General features: G+C 61.0%; 2 protein-coding genes and 1 long non-coding RNA gene across 12 annotated transcripts; 2 read left to right on the top strand and 1 right to left on the bottom strand.

Annotated features, from left to right (window-relative positions):
* The first annotated feature begins 1,399 nt into the window (after window positions 1–1,399).
* Window positions 1,400–6,605, top strand: LOC118352182 (uncharacterized). Of its 2 annotated transcripts, none has more exons than XM_035705595.2 (2): window positions 1,400–2,043; window positions 6,421–6,605. In XM_035705595.2, the coding sequence occupies exons 1-2, from the start codon at window positions 1,420–1,422 to the stop codon at window positions 6,421–6,423; spliced, it is 627 nt and encodes a 208-aa protein (XP_035561488.2). In that variant the 5' UTR covers window positions 1,400–1,419; the 3' UTR covers window positions 6,424–6,605. The 2 variants fall into 2 exon arrangements, with proteins under 2 accessions (XP_035561488.2, XP_035561489.2); XM_035705596.2 differs by having other exon boundaries at window positions 6,424–6,605.
* A 9,402-nt stretch (window positions 6,606–16,007) lies between these two features.
* On the bottom strand, window positions 16,008–18,946 carry LOC125753491 (uncharacterized). Its single transcript, XR_007405470.1, has 2 exons — window positions 18,806–18,946; window positions 16,008–18,034 (listed from the first exon to the last, which is right to left on the bottom strand). It is a non-coding gene; the product is annotated as an uncharacterized LOC125753491 (long non-coding RNA).
* Window positions 18,947–19,939: 993 nt separating this feature from the next.
* LOC112674235 (uncharacterized) lies at window positions 19,940–22,273 on the top strand. 9 transcript variants are annotated; one of them, XR_004808922.2, is made up of 5 exons: window positions 19,940–20,079; window positions 20,799–20,923; window positions 21,133–21,218; window positions 21,320–21,425; window positions 21,720–22,273. XR_004808922.2 is itself a non-coding variant. In XM_035705600.2 (4 exons), exons 1-4 carry the CDS (start codon window positions 21,035–21,037, stop codon window positions 22,185–22,187), a joined length of 543 nt encoding a protein of 180 aa, XP_035561493.2. In that variant the 3' UTR covers window positions 22,188–22,273. The 9 variants fall into 9 exon arrangements, 2 of the variants coding, with proteins under 2 accessions (XP_035561493.2, XP_035561491.2); XR_004808919.2 differs by having other exon boundaries at window positions 20,799–21,425; window positions 21,720–21,955; window positions 22,062–22,273; XR_004808918.2 differs by having other exon boundaries at window positions 20,799–21,425; window positions 21,720–21,922; window positions 22,062–22,273.
* The last annotated feature ends 3,522 nt before the right edge of the window (window positions 22,274–25,795 follow it).

Genomic DNA, 25,795 nt, shown 5'->3' on the forward strand with positions numbered 1-25,795 from the left:
AGTGCCACTCGAGGTCCCCCCACCCCCCGCGCCCCATTTACTCCCCCAGCATCCCCGTGGCAGTGTGCCATCGTCCGCACAGGGAAACTGAGGCTCCGGGCAGGCCTGTGCCCCCACAGGGTTCTCCCGGGGAGGCCTGCGGGCGAGCCGCGGGGGAGCCAGGGCTGTAGGGGGCGGCGGCCCGTCTCTCCGCAGGTGAGAAGCTTGGGTTCCTGAGATTGCCCAACTCCACCTGCCCCAAGGGGAACCCACACTTGGGTTGCAGCAAAATACACGGAGGACCGCCCGCCCGCAGCCCCCTGCACACCCGCACCCGGCCTTCCCAGCCGGCCGGAGGCGACGCCTTCAGCCCCCCAGGGCCCTGATGCGGGGGGGGGGGCGGGGGGGGCAGAGAATTGGGGAAGCGGGACCATGGGGGCCTCCTGCGCCCAGAGCGCTTCCCAGTGGAACAGGTGCTGTGACTTGTCCACGCTCACGAGCGCCCGGGGACCCACAGGACCCTGAGCCTGGGGCGGGGGCGGGGGAGGTGGCCGGAGAGGGAGTGAGGAGGGGCGCTGGTTCTCGGGCTCCCCCAGGTGCACCCGGAGGGCTTGTCCAGGCCCCGCGCGCAGCCGGTGTGGGGCCTCGAGCATGCGCGCTCCCACGATGCTACGGGTCGGGGACCCCCTGACGACCACTGACCCGGGGGTCCTACCCAGCCGGCTGCCAAGACTCCCTACGTCAGAGTTTGGGAAGGGAGGAGGGAGGGGCCGGAGTCGTGAGAGAATCTTGGAAAGTTCTCTGATGGGTCCCGCGTGGGCCTGGCGAGGAGCATGAGGAGCACGAGGAGCACGAGGAGCACGGGCCGCTCACCGGGAGGAGCTGGTTAGGGCTTCCTAGGTTGTGGGGCTGAAAGGAGGACCAGCCAGGGGCCTTGGTGCGAACAGATGCCGCGCCTGCCGCCCGGAGCCCCCAGGGAGGGCCTGGGCTGGGGCCTGGACAGGGTCGCAGGGGGATAAGCCCTGAGACCCAGCGAGAAACACGGGTGGCCGGGCGGCATCACGCGTGGACACAGCCTCCGGCGTGCTGCTCGTCTGAGGTCACCCCTGCCTGCGTCCCGCTGGGGAGGCTCTGGGAGGGCGCAGGGCCGGGACAGTTCTGGAAGCCCGTGTGGTGGGAGCGCGTCGAGGCCAGGGGCACCACTGGGCACAGAGGGTGACTGCTCCTCCCTTGGCTTAGAGTCACCTCTCTGGCTTTTATTTGGGTTTATTAGTGTCTGTGAATCCTCTGAAGACAGTACTGCCCCCGCCCGAACCGCTAAACCACCGAACCGCCTCCCCAGCCCCGGTACTAACTAAGGGTCAATTAAAATCCCAGCAGGAGAGAGAGAGGGAGGGGAGGGGAGGGGGGGAGGGGAGGAGAGCCGAGCCTGGGACGTCCATGTCCGCGGAGCTCTCGGGGCCTCCTGGGCGGGAGGCTCAGGTCCTGAGTGGACGTGTCCAGCGGCCCCCCCAGGCCCTGCCCGTCCCGGGACATTGGCTCAGCCCCTCGGTCACGCTGACGTCCAGCAGACAGCAAGTGCTTGAAACCAGCCAGCACCCCGGGCCTTGGACACGAAGGTGTCTGTTGGTGCCAGGCGAGGCAGAGGTTTGGCAAAGGACCAACGCACGGGTGACAGGCACAATATGGTCTCGCACTGCAGCGGCCTTCCCCGTGCCAGCTCCCAGGGTGCCCCGGCGCCAGTCCCGGCCTCTGAGTGGAGCCCCGCGCAGGGCCAGGCCTTCCCAGGCTGGCCGGGTCAGGCGTGGGGAGGAGCCTCCATGTTCACCCCGTGGGGACGTGGGGGCCCGGAGACAGATGGCAGAGGTGTGGGGCAGCTGGTGGGCTGCGGGGAGACGAGAACCTGGACGGGCACACTGGGCCCCCGCGCCGCCGTCTCGGCACCAGCTCACTCCGGGGGGCCCTGGGGGATGGCGCGTGCGGGGCCTTGCCAGTGCCTGGTGGCGGGGCAGGGGACGGCCTCCCGTGGGCATCCAGCCCGCGCCGTCCTCACGGCGAGCACAGGTGAGGGGACGGAGGCTCCACAGGCCGGAGGGCCCCAGCGCGTCGAGGCAAGGACGGAGCGGGACGGCGCCCCGCCTGCTCCCAGCGCGCAGATCTGGCGGAGGCGGGCACCCAGAGCCAGCTCAGGGGGCGGTGCAGGGAGCCTTCAACGGGGCTGGTGGCCAGTGCGGCAGAGGCCGCTACGTGAGGCTGGGAGCACCCACGGCGCCTGCGGGAAGAAGGGTCGACCCTGGGGGCTTTGAAGCTCAGGGCAACACGAGAGCCACGGGGGCGCGGCCGTGACCGGGGGGCCCTGGCCAGACAGCCGCGGTCAGCTGGGGTGCGCTGGGCTTCCCGGGAGGCGGAAGGGAAGGCCGGGCCGCGCTCCCCAGACGGTGGCCGGGCTGGCTGACACCACAGAAAGCCGTCCCCGCGTGGTTCCGGGGGCTGGAGTCTGCGGTCAGGGTGCCAGGGCCATCTGGTTCCTGCCGAGGGCCTCCTCCCGGCCCGAGGGCTGCATTCGGCGCGCTGTGTCCTCGGACGGATTCCCACGGGGAGGGCCCCAACCTCCTGACCTCGCCTGCCCGTAATCCCTGCCCGGGAGCCCGCCTCCGAATACCGTCACGCCGGGCGGAGTTAGGGTTTCAACATAGGAGTTTTCAGGGAGTTTGGGGTGTGGTGCATAAGCATTCGGCCTGTAACAGATACGAAATTCCTCAACAAATACTAGGAAATTGAATCCAGCAAAAATAAGTATCTCATGACTAAGTGACTCCTCCCTGTGATGCACGGCTGGCTCCACGATGTTGCAGTCACCGGAGCAGCCGATGCTGCAAGAATATTTGAAGATATTTCACTTCTACTCATGATGAAAACCCTCAGCACACTAGGGATAGGAGGGAACTCCAAGCTGATTAAAGGCATCTGCAAAAGAATAATAATAAGCCAGAAACCCAAACCTAGCATCATTTTTGGTGGCGAAAGGCCTAGACAGTGCGATAAGACAACGAACAAGCGCGTGTACGACCTACGGGCTGGAGGATTAAACAGCCGCCTCCGTCCACAGATACTACGCACGGGTCTACGTAGAAGTCCTGGAGAACTTACAAAAAGCTACAAGAACCAGCACAAGTGAGTTTTGCAAGGTCCTCAGGTACAAGGTCACTCTACAAACATCCGTCCCCCCTGTGTATCCGAGCAACGATCAATCAATAACTGAAATTTTTGACCAGGACCGAGTACAATATGGCACTGAACACTGTATGAAACCCTCGGATGCGCATCCAACGAGACGGCGTAGATTTCAGTAAGAGGAGGACCCCAGGACCCTGGCTATGGAAGTCAGCTAAGCCCACAGGTGAGAGACCAACCACGTCCACAGATCGTCCGCGTGTTCGTCTTCCCCAAACCGCTCCACAGATCTGATGTAAATGTAAACAAAAGAAAACACAAATAGTCAAAAAGCAGAAGCAGCAGAAAGTTTTTGTAGAACTTGGAAAACCTACTTTAAAACTTACGGGGAGATGGGAGATGGGATCCCTGGGTGGCGCAGCGGCTTGGTGCCTGCCTTTGGCCCAGGGCGCGATCCTGGAGACCCGGGATCGAATCCCACGTCGGGCTCCCGGTGCATGGAGCCTGCTTCTCTCTCTGCCTGTGTCTCTGCCTCTCTCTCTCTCTCTCTGTGACTATCATAAATAAATAAAAATTAAAAAAAAAAAAAAAACTTACGGGGAGGGATCCCTGGGTGGCGCAGCGGTTTGGCGCCTGCCTTTGGCCCAGGGCGCGATCCTGGAGACCTGGGATCGAATCCCGCGTCGGGCTCCCTGCATGGGGCCTGCTTCTCTCTCTGCCTGTGTCTCTGCCTCTCTCTCTCTCTCTGTGACTATCATAAATAAATAAAAATAGAAAAAAAACTTAAAAAAAATAAAAATAAAAAATAAACTTACGGGGAGGGCAGCCCCGGTGGCTCAGCAGTTTAGCGCTGCCTTCAGCCCAGGGCATGATCCTGGAGACCCGGGATGGAGTCCTGCTTCGGGCTCCCTGCATAGAGCCTGCTTCTCTCTCTCTCTCTCTCTCTCTCTGTCTCAAATAAATAAAATCTTTTAAAAAATTTTTTAAAAATTAAAAAATAAAAGTTATGGAGAAAGGGAAAGGAGCTGGAATCACCAAAAGAAGTGTTTGGGGAAGAATAAAGCTGGCAGGTGCACACTACCTGATTCCGAGTCTTCCTATGAAGCTGCAGTGATTAAGAGAGTGTGGTATTTACGATACGATACAGCCCACTGACTTCACTGAAGGTTCAATGATTGTACAACAGGGAAAAAAACTAGTCTTTTTTAACAAATGGGGCTGGAACCATCAGATATTCGTATGCCAAAAAAAAAACAAGGGAGAGAGAGAGAAAGAAAAGAATCTTGACTCATGCACTGCAGCACGTACAAAAATTAATTCAAAAGGGTTCATAGGGACGCCTGGGTGGCTCAGCGGTTGGGCATCTGCCTTCCAGCTCGGGCCGTGATCCTGGGGTCCCGGGATCGAGTCCTGCATCAGGCTCCCTGCATGGAGCTTGCTTCTCCCTCTGCCTGTGTCTCTGCCTCTCTGTCTGTGTCTCTCATGAATAAATAAATAAAATCTGAAAAAAAAAAAAAAAAAAACAAACCAAACCAAACAAAATGGTTCATAGACCTAAGTAGAAAATCTGTAACCATAAAACTTCTAGAAGATAGAAAAGGAAATTCTTCTATATGTTGGCAGATCAAACTTCAATAATATATATATGTGTGTATATATATTTTTTAAAAAAAGAAAAAGGAATTCTTGTGATGTTGGGTTAGGCAAAGATCTCAGATCTGACATATAAAAGCATTGATCTATAAAAAACAAACAAATTTGTAAATTGATTTTAATAAAAACAACTTCAGCTCTTTCTATGGCAGTTAAGAGAATGAACAGAGGAGCTACAGACTGGGATATTGCCTGATAAAGAACTTGAATTCTGAACATACGGAGTTCTCAAGACTCAGTAATAAAACGCCAATTTTTAAAAAGATTTTATTTATTTAAAAAAGAGAGAGAGCGCAGGAACACGGGGAGCGGCAGAGGGAAAGGGAGAAGCAGACCCCAGCGGAGCAGGGAGCCTGACCTGGGGCTCGACCCCAGGACCCCAAGGTCATGACCTGAGCTGAAGGCAGACGCTTTACCGACTGAGCCCCCAGGTGTGTGCAAACAGCCTGTTTTTGTTTTGTTTTGTTTTTTAAGATTTTATTTATTTATTCATGAGAGACACAAAGAGAGAGAGGCAGAGACACAGGCAGAGGGAGAAGCAGGCTCCATGCAGAGAGCCCGACGTGGGACTCGATCCTGGGACCCCAGGATCACGCCCTGGGCCAAAGCAGGTGCTAAACCGCTGAGCCACCCGGGCGTCCCAACAGCCTGGTTTTTTAAATGAGCAAGAGAGGGACGCCTGAGTGGCTCAGCAGTTGAGCATCTGCCTTCGGCTCAGGGCGTGACCCCGGGGTCCTGGGATCAAGTCCTGCATCGGGCTCCCCACAAGGAGCCTGCTCCTCCCTCTGTCTGTCTCTCTGCCTCTCTCTCTGTGTCTCCCATGAATAAATAAAATAAAATCTTAAAAAAATAAAATGAGTAAAAGATTCGAGTAGACGCTTCATCCAAGAAGATATAGGGATGGCAAATAAGCACATGAAAAGATGCTCAGGATCCTTAATTATCAGACAAAAAAAAAAAATACAAGTTAAAACTGTGGCAGAGGTGCCTGCACACGTGGAACGGCTATGTTTGTTCCTGAACCTGACAGTGCGAGGGCCAACAAGCGTGCGGAGCAGCTGGGCCCCCAGACGCAGCTGGTGGGAGCTCAGCAGTGGAGCAGCCACGTCGGAAAGCAGGTCCGTGTGCTCCAAGTCAAGCCCCCCTGCCGTGCCACACGACACCCCGCTCCTGGTCAGTCACCCAAGCAAATGGCAGTATGTGCACACAGGCGCTCACGGGCGGATGCTTCTAGCGGGCTTATCTATGATCACCCCAAGCAGCGAGTGAATGGATAAGCAAGCTGGACTACGTCCCCACAGTGAACCAGAGAGGAGCAGAGCGCTGAAGGATGGGACGGTGTCCACGGATCTCAAGAGCATTGTGCCCACAGGCGACACACAACAGGACATTTCAGGAAAAATAAAATTATAGGGACAGACAACAAATCCGAGTATGGCCAGGCCTGGGGAAGAAGGACGGAGCAATCGTAAGTGAGTTCAAGGGGATTAGGGGGCAATGGGTCTATTGCATTTCTTGATTCTACGGACCTACTATGGATGCAGGATGTCGTGGGATCTGGCTTCTTTATCTCCACTACCTCCAACTCTGCCTCTTTTTTTTTTTTTTTCCCAGTAGGCTCCACTCCCAGCACCGAGCCCAACGTGGGGCTTGAACTCACGACCCTGAGATCGAGACCTGCGCTGGGATCAAGAGTCGGACGCTTCACCACCGACTGAGCCACCCAGGCACCACCACCCTCCCCCCAACCCCCGCCCCGACCAATCTCTGCCTTTTAATTAAAATGTTTAAACCGTTAACATTTGGTGTAATTATCCATATGGTTGGACTTAGGTCTGTCATTTGATTTTTTTGTTTCTTGTTTGTCTCCTCTGGGTTTGTGCATTTGTTCTAATGAATTTATTTTTTATTTTATTTTTTATTTTAATTTTCTTTAGTATTCCACTTTGATGTGTGTACTGGTTTGTGGCTCTCTCCTCTTACATGGTATTTTAGTGCTTGCTCTAGGGATGCAGTGTCCTTCATCTTTACAGTCTGCTCAGAGTTGGGATTTCCCCCTCCCATGCAGTAAAGCAAGCTTGCAGATTTAGGCCCCTTCCCGGCCCCACTGGCCTGGGCCGCTGTCACATTATCACACCTACAAGTGTTGAAAATCCCACCACGGCTTTACCGTTCTTTCATTTTAAAGGGAAGAAAAGCAAACCTGGTTGTCTGCTCAGGCACCGCGCCCCCGCGGCCCCTCCTGGTGCCACGCCACGCCGCCTGGAGCACCCGTGCCGTTTCTGCGGGAGAAGTCTGCAGGGGGCATAATTCTCTTCCTTTTCCTTCATCTGGGATTATCTCTACTTACCTTCATTCCAGAAAGAAATAGTCACCGGGGATGGAGCTCTGGCCGCAAGCGCTTTCCTCTCAGTGCGTAGCGACTTTGCTCGGTGGCCGCGGCGTCTGGCGTCTGGCGGTCACGGGTGCCGACAGCAAACGTCAAGCTTCTGAATCGTTGTTTCGTGGCCCTAACGTGTTGTTTTTCTCTAGCTGCTTCCAAGATGTTTTCTTTGGTTTTCAGGGATTTATTATGTTTCTCGGTGTGGTTTTCTTTTAAGTTTATCCTCTTTGGGATTCTCTGAGCTTCTTGAGTGTTTCCACTTATTTCTCTCATCAAATTTAGGATGTTTCCCCCCGTTTTTCCTTCAAATACCTTCCGACCTTTGTCCTCTCTTCCTGGAACTCCCGTGCATCGGGGACTTTCCGACACCATCCCTGCCGGTCCCCGGGCCTCCGCTCGGCTCTCTCTTCCCATCTCTCCTGTGGATCCGGTACTTTCTATTCACCTTCAGGTTCACTGACTTTCTCCGTCATCTCCGTTCTGTTACGAGTCCTCCTGTGAATTTTTTATTTCAGATGCTGTATTTTGGGATTCGAAAATACTCATTTATTTTTTTATATTTCCTACTTCTCTGCTGAGAATTCGTACCACTCATCTCGTACATATTCTGCGTGTGAGAGAGAGAGCGGTCCCACAGAACGCTGTCAGGACACCCGTGGCGAGCACCTGGTCATCCCAGGGCTGGCACCTGGCCGTCGTCCCTCCGCCTGAGGAGGGTTGTTTCCTGGGTTTTTGTTGAGGGACTGTTGTACATCCCGAGCGTTGGAATGCGTGCTCTACGGACTCCGGGTCCTGTTTGAATCCTCTGGAGATGCTGGCCACGGTGTGGCGGGCAGGTGCACCTTGCCTTCTGTGGGCCGGGCCTCATGTGTGCGCCCTCGGGGTTTGGGCAGGGCCGGGCTCGCGCTGAGCAGACCCTCCTGTCCGGCTCTCTCCCTTCCAGAACCCCCCCCCACGGCCCCACCTGCAGGGGCCCCTTCCCTGGTCTCTCTCACTGGGAACATGGGGCTCCTCTCAGAGTCGCAGCCAGTGCTGACGCGAGACCGGGGCTTGCCACGAGGAAAACCCAGAAGCTCCGTGCGGGTTGTTGCCCACATTCTGCCCACTTTGACGTGTCCTCAGCAGTAGACTTTGTACTTCGTCCAGATTTTCGTCATCATCAGTGGAGGGGTAGGCCAGAGCCCAACGCGTACCTTGCCCACGTAGGAGACGCCACCTCCGTCTCCTTCAAGGACTTCCTGACGGTGAAGCTTGGTGGAGAGATCTTCAGGAGCCCCGAGGGTGAGTGTGGGCACCTGCTGTGTGCCGGGCACCCGAGCAATGCCCGGAGGCCCGGCAGGTGGTGAGGACTCGGGGGCGAGTGGCTCTTCTCTGGGGCGCTGGCCGGGGCTGTCCTGTGTCTGGCAGGGGAGGCCGCGGCCAGAGCCAGGGCGGGAGGAGTGGGTGATGGCATCATTGTGCAGACACGTCTTCCTTTCCTGCATCAAAGTCGGACTACCCTGCTCTGACACAGGAAGCAGCTGGGGCAGGAGGGGCAGGGCTGGGCCGGGTCTGGGCCGGGTCAGGACCCCCCCCCACCCCATCACACGGAAGCACTACCCCTGCCCCGGCGTCCTCTGAGCTACTCCAGCTACTTGGACAGCAGAGCCCGGTGGGACCGAGTCTCCTTGGCCCCACAGCACAGCTCTGGGGACAGATCACTGATGGCAGAGCGGATGAGCTCAGAGCCGGGGGTGGAGGGCAGTCTGGCTGCACAGCCATGACTCAGTGGAGAGGAGACGGGAGCAGAGGCAGCTCACACACGCACGGCCCTTCAACGCAGGAAGGGGGACAGGAGACATTAGGACCATGACGGCTTAATGGCCTTTGGCTAAAATGTCTCCTGAGTGTGCCAGCGCGGGGAGGCTCTGGGCTGCGGCGCAACGATCGCCGTCACTCAGCCTGCTGGGCCGGGAGGCGGTGGTAGCCGTGACCTTCCACCAGGCCACATATGCAGGTGGCACCTCCTACTGCAGGCCCTCCCAGCCTCAGAGGGACAGCGGGCTGGGCAGGAGGGTACGTGCAGGGGCGGGCAGCACCAGGCCTCACCCAGGCGGGGTGAACCCGGGCCCCTCCCTGCCTGTCCACCATGGCACCCACTTACACCCGCAGGAGCTGGGAGGTGCAGCAGCCAGGACCCGAGGGCCCCAGACCACACGCTTGCCACCTACGTGCTGCAGCCCGGGCCACACACTTGGGTCCTTCCAGAGCTGGTGTCCCTTGTTTGGGAAGAATGGTGAGGCCAGAAAGGACCTGGGCATGTCCCCCAAAGAGCCTAGAGTAAGATCGGACCCCCAGCCCAGCCCCCCTGGGCGGCGAGAGCTCCCTGCGAGGACAGGGTGGGCCCTTCTGTGCAGCTGGAGCCCCGAGGCTCCCTCCGCTGCTTCCACCCTTGCTCTGGCCTCTGAACACATTGCCTGAACATCCGGGTCCCACTGACCTGTCCCCTGGCAATCTCAGGGGCGCCCCTAACCCCAGGCCCCAGCCCGCTCTGTCCCGGCTCCATGAGAGGCCCCTTCAGCCAGATCCGGGGCTCCTGCGCTCCCTCTTGGGGACCCCTCCTGCCTCTGAGACACCTGCCGCCTGATCTCCTGCCCAGGCAGCCCTGTCCCGCTCCCTGCTCCTCACGGACACCCAGCTGCCGCCCCGCGTGTGGCTGGAGCCCTCTGGGTCAGCTCAGGTGAGGTCACCGACAGCCCAGGACCCTGGAGCACTGTCTGCACCCCCTCCCCAGGCCTTCCCTCTGCTGCGCCCTTGCCTGCCTGAGCCCTCGTGGCCGCTCTTTGGGGGACCCTGGGCGTGCTGCGTGCTGCGGGTCTGCTAGTAGATGTCATGCTCCCGTGTTCACAGGGACAGGTGACCAGTTTGTTGCCTCAGGAACCCCCCTCCCTCCCGCAGGGCCCGGGCACCATGGTGTGCACACCTGCCCGGCCACACAGCCCGAGGCGGCTCCTGTCCTGATCCTGGGAGACAAACCAATGCCCTTAGGGCCTGGGGGACACACGGCCCACGTGTGCAAACTTTTAACTTAATCATAGAGCGGGAAGTGGGCCCTAAAGCTGAGCTTCCCAGAGGGTGTTTTCCACGAGAATGAACCGTAATTTCTTGTTTAAATAAGAGAAGCCGGTAAAATCAGCTCTTCTTAGGGATCTCAGCAGAGAGCTCCTGCCCAGCGGAGACTTAGGGAAAAGGCCAAGTCTGCAGACCCCCCAGCAGGTTCCGGATGTAGCATTTCAAGAGGTCACCAGTCAATTGAGGGCTCACAGTGGTGTGGTGGGGAGGTCACGTCCCGACACCCCTTGGGCTGCGAGCCCTCGAGGACAGACAGGCGGGAGGGTGGGCCTGCGGGTGCCAGACTGCATACGCACTTCTCTCCTGCAATCACTGTTTCTGTACAAATACCAATTAAGCTCCAACTATGTGCCAGATAATGTCCCCAGCAGGAAACAGTCGGCACAGACATGATGGGAATGAGGAGCGTCTTGGGATGTGGGGCACTGTGTACAGGACACCCTCATCTGTTCAGGGTCAGGGGAGCCTTCCCCGAGGCCAGCCCTGCATGTGCAAAGGCCCTGTGGCAGGAGAAGCACCCAGCACAGACCGGGCGTGTGAGGGAGGTGAGCCTGAGGAGCTAACCAAAGGGCATGAGCTGAGCCCCCAGCCTGGGCAGACACCACAGGTCCGGCCCAGAGGTGAGGGAGGTGCACGGAGTGGGGCTCCGGCCGGGCTAGGGGCTCAGGGCAGGGCCCGTGCACTTGCTCCAGGGAATCTGCCCCTGCACCATGCAGCGGGCAGCTGATAACAGGGGAAGCGGCTGGGGTGGGGGTGCAGGGAACCCTGCTGGCCGAGCCGGGAGATGCCCCGTTTAGGACGGGCAGCGTGGTGGGGGTCCAGGGTGCTCCTGCACCACCCGGCCACACCGAGCCCTTCGCCGTGCTCAGCGGGCTCCACGCCCAGGGCGCTCACCTGGCTGGGCCGTCTCCTCGGCCAGAGCACCTGCCGCGTCCGCGCTCGTCGTCACATCAGCCCCGGAGCAGCCGCTCAGCCCTGTTTGGAGAAGGTAAGGGTCTCCAGAGGGGCCTGGGGGGTGGGGGGCAGCAGGGCAGTGGTGAGGCGGGCCTGGCGGAGGCGTTGCAGGCAGGCCCTGGGAGGGAGATGGGGCTGCCAGGACCCTTTGCTCCAGGCGTCCGACTGCTCCCATCAGGCCCCCACCCCTTTGGGTCCCATGGCCCCTCCCCAGGCTCCTCTGCACCCTGCATCTCTGGGGTATGGCCTGGGGTGGGGGTTAGGGGGAAGGTCCCCCTGCAGGCCGCTCCTTGTCCTAGTGAGGCATGGGGACAGCTCCCAGCTTCGTCACCCGCGGGCCCGCAGGTGCGAGTGGCCGTGAATACGAAGGAGCCGTCGGCGGAGCCCACAGCGCCCGTCATGAACGACGTTACCTGTATTTATTGTAAACTCTTCTCCGAGGCCGCGCCGGGGCGTGATGGATAGTGGGGCCAGGCGTCCTGGGGGGTCAGCCTCGCCATGCGGCTCAGGCGGGAAAGCGCTTCCCCGAAGGTTCTCCCCCACCTGCGCAGGGGGCTTTGTAAGATGCGTGTGGAGGCTCAGGCCCCTTGAGCACGGTTCCCCAGGAAGGCTCAGGGCACTCAGGTGACTCCCGTCTCTAAATGGGATGACGACTCATTTGGCTTTGACACGAGTAAAAGATGTTGGAGAGGGAGGAGAAGACGGGGTCAGAGGAGAGAGAGAGAGGGAGAGGGAGGGAGGGAGGGAGGGAGGCTGAGCCGACAGGAAGAGCCCAGCCAAGAGCACAGATGAACACAGCCAGCCCTGGGGGGGTGGGGGGCTCGGGCAGAGGGAGGGGCCTGCTCTCCCAGGACCCAGGAGTCGCCCCTGAGCTGGGAAGCGCTGGGCTGGGGGCCAGCAAAGCACTCCCGGCCTTGCCAGCAGGCCCATTTGTAACCGGTGTTACTCCTCGGCCGTTTTACTCAGCTGGCTGAGAGCCCCGGCGGCCTCCACGGCAGGGATGCGGGACTCGGGGTGGCGAGCCCCCCCCCACCGTGTGGCACCCTCCTCGCCGTGCTCAGGGGCCTCCCAGGCCTGCCCAAGGCCTCCAGCCCTCATGTTCTGAGAATGTGGAGCCCCAGACAGGGCTGGGGTCCCAGGGCAGATAAATGGTATTGGCAACAGCTGCAAATATCAAAAATCCCGGTGCATGTCCCCTACCCCAGGTGACTGACAGCCCAGCAAAGCCACGCTGCAGGCTCCGCCCTGGACCCCCCCTCATTTGCGTCATCCCCGGAGCAGAGACCCTGAGCCGTGCCCCAGCCCAGTCGTCTCCCACGGAGGACGGTGAGGGCTGCCGTGTGCCCGTCACAGGCCGTGTGCATTTTCGGTACTTTAAAAACTTAATTTCCTCCTTAAATGTCATTCAAGGGAACGAGCAAAGGGTCACCTCCCCAAACAGGTTCCTGATGGAGTAAACGGGCCGCGTCTGCAGCACGCTCCAGAATCACCCTTGCCCGCGCTGCAGAGCGTCACTCGGCCGAGTCAGGGCCTGCCTGGAACCAAGGCAACGAGGCCCACGTTTTAGCACTCACTTTGCTCCATTGTCGCTCCCCTGGGTAATCGCTGTGGGGGCACGAACACTGCATCGCACACCTCTCAGCCCTGCCTCCTCGTGGCTCCTGGTGGCCGTGTCTGCTGGGAGTCCCTTCCCGGTTACAGAAGACGTCTGTGGGGGCCCACGTCCTACGGCGGCACGCAGGTTTGCCTTGGGGATCCCCCTCTGCTCTGTCCCAGCCCACGTAGTCCAGGCGCGGCTGGCTGGCTGGCGGCAGCCAGGGTTGGGCACGTGCCCCGGGAAGATCAGCGAGTCAGTTCCAGGACGCATGATTCTGGGGCTGCTTCCACGTTGGTGACATGGACTCAGCCAATGAGGGCGGGTGCGGAGGGGAGAAAGCTCATCTTAGCAACACCTTTTAACCCTTGATCAAGCCAGACCTGAAGTCAGCTGCCCTGACCTCCCAGGTTGTGTTCCTGTCACCTGTAACTGAGGGAGCAGGTGGGGGCGGTGGCACCCGTCTCGCTGGACCCACGCCGGGCAGCAGAGGGGACACCATGACCCTGTCCTGAGAACAGCCTCAGACAAACCCAAATTGAGGGATGTTCTATGAAACATGGAACCAAACTCTTCTGGAATTTCAGTGTGTATTTAGGAAAGGAAGGAGAAAAATAAGTCACAGTGTGAATATTCATCGGAGAAAATACGGTTTTTGCAGAGGCCGGTGAGCCGTCAGTTTAACATTGCTACTTCCGCTCTGGAAGGAGGAGGGAGGGGCTCGAGTGCAGCCGCCACACGTGGGTCTGGTGCTTTGTTACGGGTGTGAGTGGTCCACGCTGCACGCAACCCCGGGATCCCCAGCAGGAGACACAGGTGTGGCTTGGCCCAGGATGAGCGGCCGGCGGGGGTGGGGCCCACGCAGACATGGGGTTGGGGTTGAGAGCCGCTGGCCACGATCAAGATGTGTTTGCATGAAAAAAAAAAAAAAAAAAAAAAAAAAAAAGATGTGTTTGCATGAAGGGCCGTTGTGCAGAGAACAACAGGGAGTGAGCTCAGGGTCCCCTGTGTGTGGGGGGGTGGGCTGCAGCCGCCGGGTTGGGGGGAGCACCCCCGAGAAGGGCACCCCTCAGGGGGCATCCAGAGGCCTCTCCAGGCAGACGAGGGCTGGGCCAACATACCCTCCCCTGAGCTGCCGCGGGGACAGGCCCAGGCGGGCGAGGACCAGGTGCCGCTGTCCCACGTGGACCAGAGCCCGTGCCCCTGCCCCTCATCGCTCGGGACGCCCAGGAAGACCACAGGGTCGGCAGAGATGCAGGTGCCGTGAGGACCGTGGCCTCCCGGCTCGGGGCCCGTCTGGAGGAAGAGCTCGGGCAAACGCTGCAGCCCCGTGGGTGTAGCCGCAGAGGCTGGGCGCCCGAGGCCTGGGTCCCCTCCCCGGCCCTGCAGGCAGTGTTACCAGCCGGCCGAGGGGCCTGAGCTGCTCTTCCAGCAGCGGGACAGCTGGGAATGGAAGGGGCGGGCTCAGCGGTGAGGTGGCCCTCCCGGGGGAAGCGGCCCGGCCGCTGCGGGCAGCTGCTTCTAAGAGCAAGAGACAGCTAGTCACGTGGTCGCACCGGGGGCGCCTTGCTGTCACTCACCTTGCACGGTCCCAGAAAGGAAGACGGGATGGAAGAGACAGGGCCATGGACTCCAAAGTGTTTGGGATCTAAATCAATACAATGAGCCTCAGAGGCCTCCCAGCTGTCACTCGGTCAGCCAGTCACGGCTGCGTAACAAGCACCGCAGTGGCAGGTGGCAAGGAGCATTTCCTTCAAATTCCCAAGTGTGAGGTTGCCTGGGCAGGGCCGACCGGCTGGTTCCGGGCTACGGGTTGGCGTCAGCGCCACCACCATGCTGCTTACGCTTCTGGGACCCCCTGGGCCAGACTTCACCAGGGTGACGGCAAGGGCACGAGGACATGAGCCCGACGCCTACACGCAGTTGCGGTTTTCACCGGGGCCACGTTCACCAAAATCCCATCGGCTAATGGACGAGGAGGGAAAGGGCGCCCACCTCCAGGCCCCCACTCAAGGATGTGGGTAATAAGGCCGCCACACTCGTCACCGGCGAGAGGTGGAGTGGTTGGCACCCAACCGTTCACGGCAGAAATATCCATTAGGAGAATCAGTTCTTTTAAGGGGCCCACTGCCCCTCGGTACGTCAAATGCCAGCGCAAACTGGGGCACAGGGAGGAGCCGTTGGTGGGATCCCCAGCTGCCCGGGGCTGTTCAGGTAGAAAACACGGAGGTCATGAGACGTCCAGCCCTGAGGCCTCAGCTTCTGCCCACAGGGCCGTACGGGGACCAAGATTCCCCACTGGCCAAGCGTCTAGGCACCAAGCAGGGCCCGGAGCGCTGCAAACCCCGGCCACGGGGCGCCCTGCACTGTCCCCTGCCCGCCAGCCCGCTGCCACCGCCGCCGGCGTCACGTAAACGCACCCACGCTAAACACGGAAAGATTGCTTTCCGGGAAAACTGCTGATAGTCGGGACTCCTGCAAAGAGAGAGCTTGAAGGAGACTGGCCTCCCGGATCCATACGACACGTGACAGCTCAGACGTTAATCAATTCTCCACCCTTGAAACGAAAATAGTCTTGATTTATGAAATCCCACAAGTCAGGTCTTTTCCACGCCACCAGCATTGTGAGCAGGGGCGTCCTCTAGGCGGCTCCGCCTGGTGCCAGGCGGCCTTCGGTTGGGCCCGGGACCCTCCTGGGCACGTGCCTTGCCCCAGCCCGCTGGGCGCCAACCTTCAGACGGGGACACGGAGCCCCGGCCGCACCCACAACCCGCGGGTGTAAGGGGGACGCTGCTCCGGGCGCCTCTTCACTGTGGTCTCAGACCCTGTGTGTGCACGTGGCGGTCGGCAGTGGCCCCCAGAGAGACCCCAACCCCAGGGGTCACTACCCAGAAGGTGAGAGGTCACCGGTTGGGGGAAAATCGTTCTCTCCAACCCCATGGACTGGGGACAAACGAGTTTGTTCTGGGCAGTTGATGAAGATCTGTAGAAAACGTTCGCCTCCGCCCATTTTAAACCGTGTAATTATATTCCATCTGCAGTTTCTGGTCACTAGCGCCAGACCCTCAGCTAATTATTTAAATAAGCAATTTGAACCAAAGTTTAGAAGCTTCACGTCACCGTTTACCCAACTCTACCCAACAGATAAAATAATGGGACTTCAGAGGAATTGCTTTATTGCGTTGGGGTGGTGAGTCCTTTCCAAGCACCACAAAAGGAAAGCTTGGTATATTTGACCACATAAAAATTTAAAACAGCCGATGGTTAAAGACACCAAGAACGAAAATGAAAAGCAAATGGCAAACCAAGAGAAAGTGTTTCAATATGTATTACAAATGGTTAATAGCGATCTCCCAAAGTGATACATTTTTAAAGGACAAGTGAGCCCAACGGAAAAATGGGCAAAAGACCTGCACAGGCATTTTTGCAAATTGCCCAGCAGCCGGTGAGCTTGTGACCAACGCTTCGCCTCACTGGAGTCAAGGACAGGCCAGGAGAGCACCAGTGGCACTTAGTTCATCTTCTGTCAATCTGGCAAATAATGCTTTAAGTCATAAAACCAGTTCTGGCTGAAGAACAGAGAAAAGGCCCCTCAGGCCCCTCAGGGTCTTTTCTAAGTTTGCAAGTTTTTTTTTTTTTTTTTTTTTTTTTTTTTTTTTTGAGGATGGGAAGGCCGGGCAAAGGGGTGCATTTGGACACAATGAACCAAAATCCCAATATAATTCATAGAAATACGTCCTAAAAAATACGTTCCTGCGTGAGGATTTGCATGCAAGGATGGTCACCACGTATGACCGCTGAATCTGGAACCAGCCCGCGTGCACCTGGGAGAATGAAGCCACCGGAAGTGCCGTGGAACATGTATCGACAGGGAGTGTGACCACGAGCACGACCGAGAGTCACAGACACAGTGGGCAGGTGCGAACACCGTTTGGAAGAGAGGAGTGAAGCATCGCATGCGCAGATGGTCAAGGCACGTGGACAGTGGCCGTCCCGGCAAATCTCTCAGGTGACCGAAGGGCCTCCGTAGCCCTCCCGCAGGTCGGAAGAGGTTACAAGACAGGCCGGCCAGTTTCCTCGTGCTCCTGCAGATGCTCCTCTGTCCGTTCCCACTGGCTTTGTTCTGCAGATCATGTTCGGTGCAGTTATTTGGGATCGTAGCGCAAAGAGGCAGGCCCTTGAACAGACAAGGGATGGCAAACGCAGGGGAGAAAGACGGGCACATCCTCTCGCTGCCAGTTGTCGTAACAGAGGAGGAAAGAGCCCGGGAGCTGCAGTGAGACAAGTCAAGGTATTTCCCTTGCAATGAAAACTGGTGTGTTTTTTTTTTTAAGGCGATGCCGGCGATGGAGAGGCAGAGGACACGGATGAAGACTGGACGCGTGGCACGGCGCCCTCGGCTTTGGCCCGGGCTCCCCACCCACCAGTGGCGGACGCAGGGGAAGCCCCGAACCTCCTGGTTCCGCCCTGACCCGAAACATCGGACAGATGGCCGTGGCCGCCCCGTCGGCTTCACAGCCTGAGGGGCCGCCTCCGAAGCTCTCCGTGGACACTCGCGCTGCGGTTACCCTCGGTGTCGTTGCTGTGTTCATTCAACACCAGCACCGCCTCCCTCCGAGGGAACCCTGCTTGTGCGCCTGACGCAAATGCAGCCGAACTGCATGCACGTCCCGGAGCCACCACTCCTGCTGCATCTTGTTCCCCCGGGAAGTGCACGCGTGGGTTCACTGGTGCACCTGCTCCCGTGGGCAGCGGGGCGGCGCCGTCCCTAACAGCCCCAAGCTGGTTACAGCCCCGCTGCTCATGAACAACTGCTTGGTAAATTGTATGTTTGTACAACGGCAAAGAACCAGGCTTCAGTTGTGCGCAACGACCCACAGGAATCTCCTGAACAGCGTCACACGCAGGAAGCCAGACGCGTGGCATGAGCACCGGCAGGTCCTCCCACATAAAGTACAAAGCGGGCAAAGCCGGGAGCCGGTGTGGCAGTTCCTGGCGGAGTCAACCGCACGGGCGCCGTCTGGTCCCGCTGTCCTGCGCGGTAGCAGCCCCAGCGGGATGCGCGCAGGTCCTGGAAGAGCATCCGCACGCGCCCCTGCACGGCAGCGCCGTGCACCGCAGCCGGAGGCGGAGGCCACCTCGCGGCCTGTCCACACAGGAGGAGAGAAGCAAAACGCGGCCCGTCCCTACGATGCAGAGTGATGTAGCCTTAGAATGACAGGCCACGACATGGTGAAGCTGGACAACACTTTTTTTTTTTTTAAAGATTTTATTTATTCATTCACAAGAGACCCAGAGAGAGAAGCAGAGACACAGGCAGAGGGAGAAGCAGGCTCCCTGCAGGGAGCCCGATGCAGGACTGGATCCTGTGACCCCCGGGGTCACGGCCTGGGCTGAAGGCAGCGCTAAACCTCTGAGCCCCCCAGGGATCCCCTGGAGGACGTTCTTGTACGTGAAGCTGCCCAAACACGAAAGGACAAATGCCGTGTGTTTCCAGGCTCCCGAGGTCACAGAGCAAGGTCACCTTCCAGGCACAGCCCTCGGGGGAGCCCTAGGCTCCTGAGCTCAGCACCGTGAAGCCCAGCACCCCTGCTCGGCGCCCGTGCTCTGGGTGCTGGGCCTCCCCTTGCCCACGTGCCCACCAGTGTGCGCCTGCAGACCCCAGCAGGGGTGCCCAGGGCCCTGTGGCTGTGAGAGCCGGGGAGGCCCAGGGCAGGACCCCAGCCTGTCCCTCGCAGCACGCCCTGAGCCCTGGCTTGCCAGTGAGGCCCTGCGCCCCCGAGACTCCAGCTCCTTCCTCAACGGAGCCCCCTGTTCAGGGGCAGCCTCCCCCCTGGGACCCTTTCCGGGACGGGAAGGAAGGGACGGGGAGCTCAGCCCTGGCTGCTGCCTGGCCTGCCCCAGGGCCTGGGCTGCTTCTGGGGGCCCCGCCATGGCTGGCCGGCCGCTTTCCTCACCTTCCCGAGTGTCCTCTGCCTTCTCCGACCTCAGCTGCGTCCCCTCGGGGTCCCTGCCCCTCGTCAGCGGGCACGTCGCACAGCGATGCAGCGTCTCCAGGGCCCCTGCTGACTTTGCTGGGAAGGGAAGTCCACCTGCAGACGGCAGGTGGTCACACTGGCACCTCCCTGCGCCCCACAGCCTGCGGCCTCTGGTCTCATGTGTCCACCGGCTTCTTCTCCCACGGAGGGTGCGGCCAGGGCCGTGGGGGCCACAGCGATTCCGAGGCCTCCTGCTCCGGGTCCCAGAGATGCCACGCCGGGCGCTGGGGAGGGCTCCTGGCCGCGCTCACGCTCTCTCCTCTGCCGCCCTCTCCTGGCCCAGGGAGGCGAGGCCCCGGGGGCGCGGGCAGGAGGGATGCATCTGCTGGGTTCTCTGTGCCATCGGCCGGTGTGGCAGGGACAGAGCAGCAAACTGTAAAAGACGACGTGACTTCGGCGTCCGAGCTAGGGAATCCGAGGCTGTGGGGGGAGCAGGGCACCCGTGCAGGGCTGACGGAAGGTTCTGGAGCTTCCGGGACAGGCGGGGCCAGGAGAGACAATGAGGAGGGTGTTGCCACCAGACTCAGTGCGCTGCTGTGGAGGAGCCCAGCCCACAGGCCCGTGGCCAAGGGTCAGGACTGCTCTGGGCGTCGCTGCGCCTGACGTGACCGGTTACAGCCCTGGGCGCCGCCCCCTTGGCGGCCTCCAGGACGTGCACCACCAGGTTCCAGGCCCGGTGACTGCGGCAGGTGGCGTGAGAGGCACGAGTCTGCCGCGGTCATCCAGCAGTACCTGCAGAGCGCACGCACCCCAGCCCCGCCCAGGCCGTGATGCTGTCACCGGGACGCCCACACTGGCCTGGATCACGTGGGGGCAGCACAGGCGTCTGCGTGGACGGCATCCAGTTCTCGCTGCAGCAGCGTGACTCACGGGCCAACGAGGTCCCTTTCTTAGGAACCAGGGAAGTGGCCCAAGAGAAGGGCTCTGTACAGAGACGCGGGGCCGGGGCCGGGCCTGCACAGGACGTCCCCTCCACGGTGGCCGGGAGGCTGCCACGCTCCTGGGGCAGGTCCCCACCCGGCTCCGCGGCCAGCGGCGGGGGCCTCCCCTCCCTGCGTCGACCACAGTGGTGGCCTGTGGGGCAGCAGGTGTCCCCTGGGCAACAGGGATGTGCATCGTGTGAGCGGGCCTGAGAAGAGCGCGGACGCCAGCGAGGACCGGGCCGACGTCTGCCTTCCTCTGCGTCTCACACGGTCGGAAGGGCAGTGTTGACGTGCGGGGAAGAGTTCGGACCGTCCGCGGCCCACCTGCGATGGGCCCCGCGAGGGCGGCTGGAGCGCGGGGAGGGGCGGGCGGGCACCTGGGCGACACAGGTGCTCAGGAGCCGGGGGCGGGAACAGGCCTAGAAGGGCCGGTCTGAGCAGCAGGGGGGACGGACACCGGGTCAGCACCAACCTTCGCGATGCTGGCAACAGGCGGAAACAAAAGCAAACCCAGGGGATAAACCCGTGGCTTCTTTTTCTTTCTTTCTTTTTTTTAAATGATTTTATTTATTTGAGAGAGAGAGAGAGAGAGAGCAAGGGGAGGGACGGGGTAGGTGAGAGGCAGACGCCCTGCGGAGAGGGAGCCTGATGCAGGACTCGATCCCAGGACCCCCGAGATCACGACCTGAGCAGAAGGCAGGCGCTTTGCCGACAGAGCCCCCCAGGCCCCCACACCATGTTTTTCTTTTTTTAATGTTTCTCAGTGGGTTGAGCATGTGACTTGATTTCGGCTCCGGTCATGATCTCAGGGTCGTGAGGTCGAGTCCCCACGTTGGGTTCCATGTGGGCTCCACACCGAGCATGGAGCTTGCTGGAGACTCTCCCCTTACTGCTCCCCACCCCCCTGCATCTAGCTCTCTTAAATAAATAAATAAATAAATAAATAAATAAATAAATAATAAAGATAATAAATGTTTCCTTTTTTTTAGGCAAGAATGAGGCATTTCTGCTCCTTTCTGGTGTGGACTGTGGGGTGTCCTGCATGGCTAGTCCTGTGGGTTGGGCAGCGCGGTGGGGAAGGGCTGTGAGCGACCAGGACCTCGCGGCCCCGTGGGTGAGCTTGTGAACAAACCCCCGTACGTGTGCCCGAGGACGCACCAGGAGGAGCGGGGAAAGCCACCTTGTTTCTCGCTGACCTGGCGTTGGGGCCGTGGGAAGGGCTTCCATGGGCCACGGGCGCCCACAGGGACGCAGGAGGGCCGGGGTGCCCCAGCAGACGCACTTCGGACGCGACTCAGCCCTTGCCACCCGATCCCTTTGCAGCCTGTTCACGCAGAGCCTGGACCAAGCCCGGGACAGCGGGCCCTGTGCCTCAGTTGCCCCATCCACCCGGAGCTACCTGGCCACAGGTGAACGGGGGCGGGGCCAGAGGTCGGGCTGCACTGCCGCCCCACAAAGACCCCGGAGTTTCCCAGGAAGGGTTTAGGCTTGTTCAAGTTTTCCGCCCCAGCTCTGGGTGACACTCCCGGTGAAACCACGGTGATCCCCGATGACCTACTGTTTCCTGAGCACGCAAGCAAGTGGACTCTGAGTCATGCCGGGGTCACCATGCCCTCGTAAGTGGCCTTGATGTGAGGGTGCTGAGGCCAAGCCCGGCCCCTCCCCCAGGGCGTCCCTTGGTCAGGGCCCTAGTGGCTCTGAAGCGCCCCCAGCTGGGGAAATGCCCTGCGCAGGGGGGTGGGGGGCTGCCCACCCTGCAGGGGGGTGGCCTTCCTCCTTCCTCCTCCCTCCTCCCTCCCGTCGCTCGGGCTGGGGGCCACGGGGGGCCACAGAGGAGGGGTTGGCAGCGTCCCCTCCAGGCGGGGCGGTCGGTGGCACCAGCCCTGCTGTTCACCTGGAATTCTCTGTAGGGTTTCGTGAAAGGCCTGCAGCCATCGTGCGGGGACCGTGCGGGGACCGTGGCCAGCCCCACCCTCTCCTCCGCAGGGCAGGTGCCGGCCACGCTCCCACCCTCCGCGGACAAGCCCACGGCCAGGCCTCGTCGTGGTGCGGGAAAGCTCTGGGGTTGGTCTGCGACTCGGCCTCTGCGCCTGGAGGAGCCCAGGCCCCTGAGGTACGACGGAGCCCGTGTGTAACGTTACGTGAAGTACGAAATATTAATCTCCACAAGATGTTCTATTTAATCCAAAGAGCCGCAAGGTCTCACGCCCACGCGGCATCTGACGAGACCCTCTCCTCTTCTGCGTCTTCAGACTCCCGCGTGTGGCACCGCGCAGCACGCCGCGCCTCACCCACTAAGGTGTTACCAGGAATCGTTGACTGGACTTAAACCCCATAAAGTTCACAGTCCAAAGAGGACGTTCACGCACCTAACTTAGTCCAAACATCCTTAAAAGTCTTCAGTAACCGAACAAAGTGTCATTAAGATTTTAAAATCTAACTTGATTAAACTTAAAATTTTAAATCTTAAATCTGCTGGATGGGGCCGGGGTTTCCAAGGCCATGTCCCCGCCTGCGGGCAGCCCACCTGGGTCAACGGCAAGAGGTGACCCTGTTGGCAGCCGAGGGACAAGCAAGGACCGCATGCTACGAGGGCGCGCGAGCGTGATGTCCAGCCCTGGGCTCGCGCTGCTTTGTCACAGCGGCAACAGGAAGCTGGCTCGAGGGCGTGGGAAGGAGCGTGGGCCCCGCCGCGGGGAGGTCCCGGGAGCGTGGACAGCCGGAGCGGGGAGGAGAGTCTGTGACCCTGCGCAGGCGTGGACGGCGGCCCCAGGGCGGCCCAGGGTGTGTGCGCCCCAATCCCCGGGGCACGGCCTGGCCGCAGCGCTCTGGGCCCTTCTATAGCCGGGGGGGCGGGGGGCAGAGGCGGGGTGCCGGGCCTCGGGCGGGGCTGGTGGCGGAGCCGCGGGGGCACTGACACGTCACCACGGGGCGGACTCGGGAGCGCACCTCAGTTGGCAGCTTTGTCTCTCAGGATCCAACTTGGCCTCGAAGCTCCTCGCTCGGGGCTGTCTGGTGGGGTTGGGTCGGGTCGGGTGGGATCAGGTGGGCTCAAATGGACTCAGGGGGGTCAGGGGTTCAGGTGGGTTCAGGGGGCCAGGTGGGGTCAGGGGGGTCCGGTTGGTTGGGTAGGGTCAGGTGGGGTTGGGTGGGCTCAGGGGGGGTCAGGTGGTGGGTGGGGTCAGGTGGGGTCAGGGTGGGGTCAGGTGGGATCAGGTGAGGTCAGGTAGGTTGGGTAGGGTCAGGTGGGGCCAGGGAGGTCAGGGGGGTCAGGTGGAATCAGGTGGGGTCAGGTGGAGTCAAGTGGAGTCAGGTGGGCTCAGGTGGGCTCAGGGGCTTAGGTGGGCTCAGCGGGGTCAGGTGGGGATGGAATCAGGTAGGGTCAAGTGGGGTCAGGGAGGTCAGGTGGGTTGGGTAGGGTCAGGTGGGGTCAGGTGGACTCAGGGGGTTTGGGTGGAGTCGGGTGGGGTCAGGTGGCCTCGGGGGCTTGGGTGGGCTCGGGTGGGGTCAGGGGGGCCAGGTGGGGTCAGGGGGTCAGGTAGGGTCAGGTGGGGTCAGGGAAGTCAGGGGGGTCAGGGGGGTCAGGTGGAGTCAGGAGGGTCAGGTGGGCTCAGGTGGGGTCAGGTGGGGTCAGGGGGTGAGGTGGGTTAGGTAGGGTCAGGTGGGGTAAGGTGGAGTCAGGTGGGGTCAGGTGGGCTCAGGTGGGCTCAGGGGCTTGGGTGGGCTCAGATGGGCTCAGCAGGGTCAGGTGGGGGTGGAGTCAGGTGGGGTCAGGTGGGGTCAGGGGTGCTCCGGTGGGGTTGGGCGGGGTCCGGCAGGGTCCAGCGGGGTCTGGAGGTCGGGGTGTCCGCAGCCGGGCTCCTCAGGAGCAGGTGCCATCAGAGCTGAGCTGTGCAGACGCCTCAGTGGCTCCTCTGGCGCGGCGGGGCATCACCGTGTGTGGCTGTGACACCCACGCAGGCGCAACCCCCCAACCAGCGACCGGGAGCACGTCCCCTCCTTCATCAGAGAGCAGGAAGAGGGGGCGCCCACGTCCAGCTCCGGTTCCCAGCAGAGGCGGGTGGCGACCCTTCGCGGGCTGGCGCTGTCCGTTGTGCGCGCCCGTCCCGGAGCCCCCGGCCTGGCCCACGGCGCCCGCCATTCCCACGTATTTACCCCCCGCTTCACCTGTGGCCGGCGCGCACCTGAGTAGCAGGTGCTCTGACGGGGAAGTTTGCCGAGGGGGGCAGGGCAGGGGCGGGGCCCCGGTGTGAGTTTTAGACGTTTTGGGGGGTCCTGGGCTTTCCCGAGCTCTCTGGAAGGAGTCCACGTGTCTGCACCCACGGCCGAGAGTCGGAGGCTCAGGGGACCGGCCGCAGCAGAGGCCACCCGGGGCTGGTGGCCTCGTCGCGGGCGGAGACCCGCCGGGAAACTTGTGGCTCCCCCCGGCCGAGGCGGGACCGCCCCTGCTTCCGCCCCTGCTTCCGCCGGTACATTTCCAGGGCTGAAATGTGCCTGTCGGGGGGGCAGGAAGGACGGGGCGCTCGCAGCTCTGCCGCCAGAAGTGCCGGCGCCCGCGCAGGATCCGGGCCGTGACTCAGCACAGGAGGGGGGCGGGGGGGCCACCGTCCCACATGTACCCAGAGCCTCGTCGGGGGTGCGGGGCGCACGGGCCACTCCCTGCCTTCGGACCAAGTGCGTCTCTGGCCACCTGTGAGTGGCAGTGACCAGGTCCAGAATGTTCCAGGGAGGAGGCCCCAGGGCCAAGGACTCAGGACCCTGGCCGAGGGTGGCAGAGAGGGCAGCGAGACGTGACTCCTTCCCAGTTCCCCTCTGGGGGAAGGTCCAGGGCCAGTGTCAGGTGAGGCAGGCTCCTCTCTGCCCGACGGTTTCGGTTTTGTGACTCGCTGTGCAGGCGGGCGGTGGCCGCGGGGCTGGGCCCTGCCCACTTCCCCAGGTGAACCCCGAACCAGACCGAAGCAGAAATACACTGCGCTCAGTGAGGTCGCCCTTGTCTGCCTTCAGGGGCTCGGCAAGAGGTGACTTCCTGCCTGGGCTGTGGGCCCCGAGTGCAGAGGGACAGGAAGTGGGGTGGGGTGCAGGTGGGAGACGCCGGGACTCCGCGTGTGGCTCAACGGCTCCCCTTCCTCTGGCCTGGCACCCACAGGGGCTGCCGGGGCCGAAGCCGGGCCCTGGCCCCTGTTCCCTCGGCCCGTGCTGGCCACCCCCCCTCAGACAGGGGCTCAGCCCCAGAAGCGCCCCTAAGCGAGCCTCCTATGAAACCTCCGGGCAATTCTGCATTTGGATATTTCTTTTTTGCATTTGGCTATTTTTAAGGGAAGTTCTTTATTATCGGAATATGTCACTATCACAAAAGGGAAATGCCCTCCCAAACCACACTGCTTCCGGCTCCATCAAAAAGAGCAGATGATGCCAGCGCGGTGCGCGGAGGGCCCAGCAAGGCCGCCCCCCCAGAGAGGAGCGCCCGTCCTCCCGCCAGCGCCCGGACACATGCCCTGGGACCAGGCATGCAGAGGCCCCAGCCTTGACTTCCTTCTCAGAAATGAGGTCAAAGAACATTTAATGCAAATCCCCATCTTATGAGCTGTTTTCCCATTTCCCGGTCGCTGCCTGCGATACGGAGCGGAAGCACCGCAAGCGCGCGCCCCGGCCGCGGATGGAGCGGAGCCAGGCCGTTGTCCGGGACTGCGAGGGCAGCAGGCCAGCCACCGAGGGGCAGTGCCTGGGCCAGCGAGCATTTCCCGCCCCGCCGAGCACAATGGAATGCCACTGTGTTCACTCCACGGTTTGGAGCTTAATGTTGCCCTAAACTGACACTGAACAGAACACAACAATGAAAAGCCAGTCCCGGGCGGGCCGCCCTCCTGCCCACCCCGCCGCGGTGCCCAGGACGGCAGCTGCTGGAATGCATTTCCTTGTGGGCCTGGTCCCGCCAAGGGTGTGGTCGGCGCAGGAAAGCAGGGCTGAGGGACGGAAGGAGGGGGCC

This window comes from Canis lupus, chromosome 24 (genome assembly GCF_003254725.2).
Source record: "Canis lupus dingo isolate Sandy chromosome 24, ASM325472v2, whole genome shotgun sequence".
In the NCBI taxonomy this organism is placed as follows: domain Eukaryota; kingdom Metazoa; phylum Chordata; class Mammalia; order Carnivora; family Canidae; genus Canis; species Canis lupus.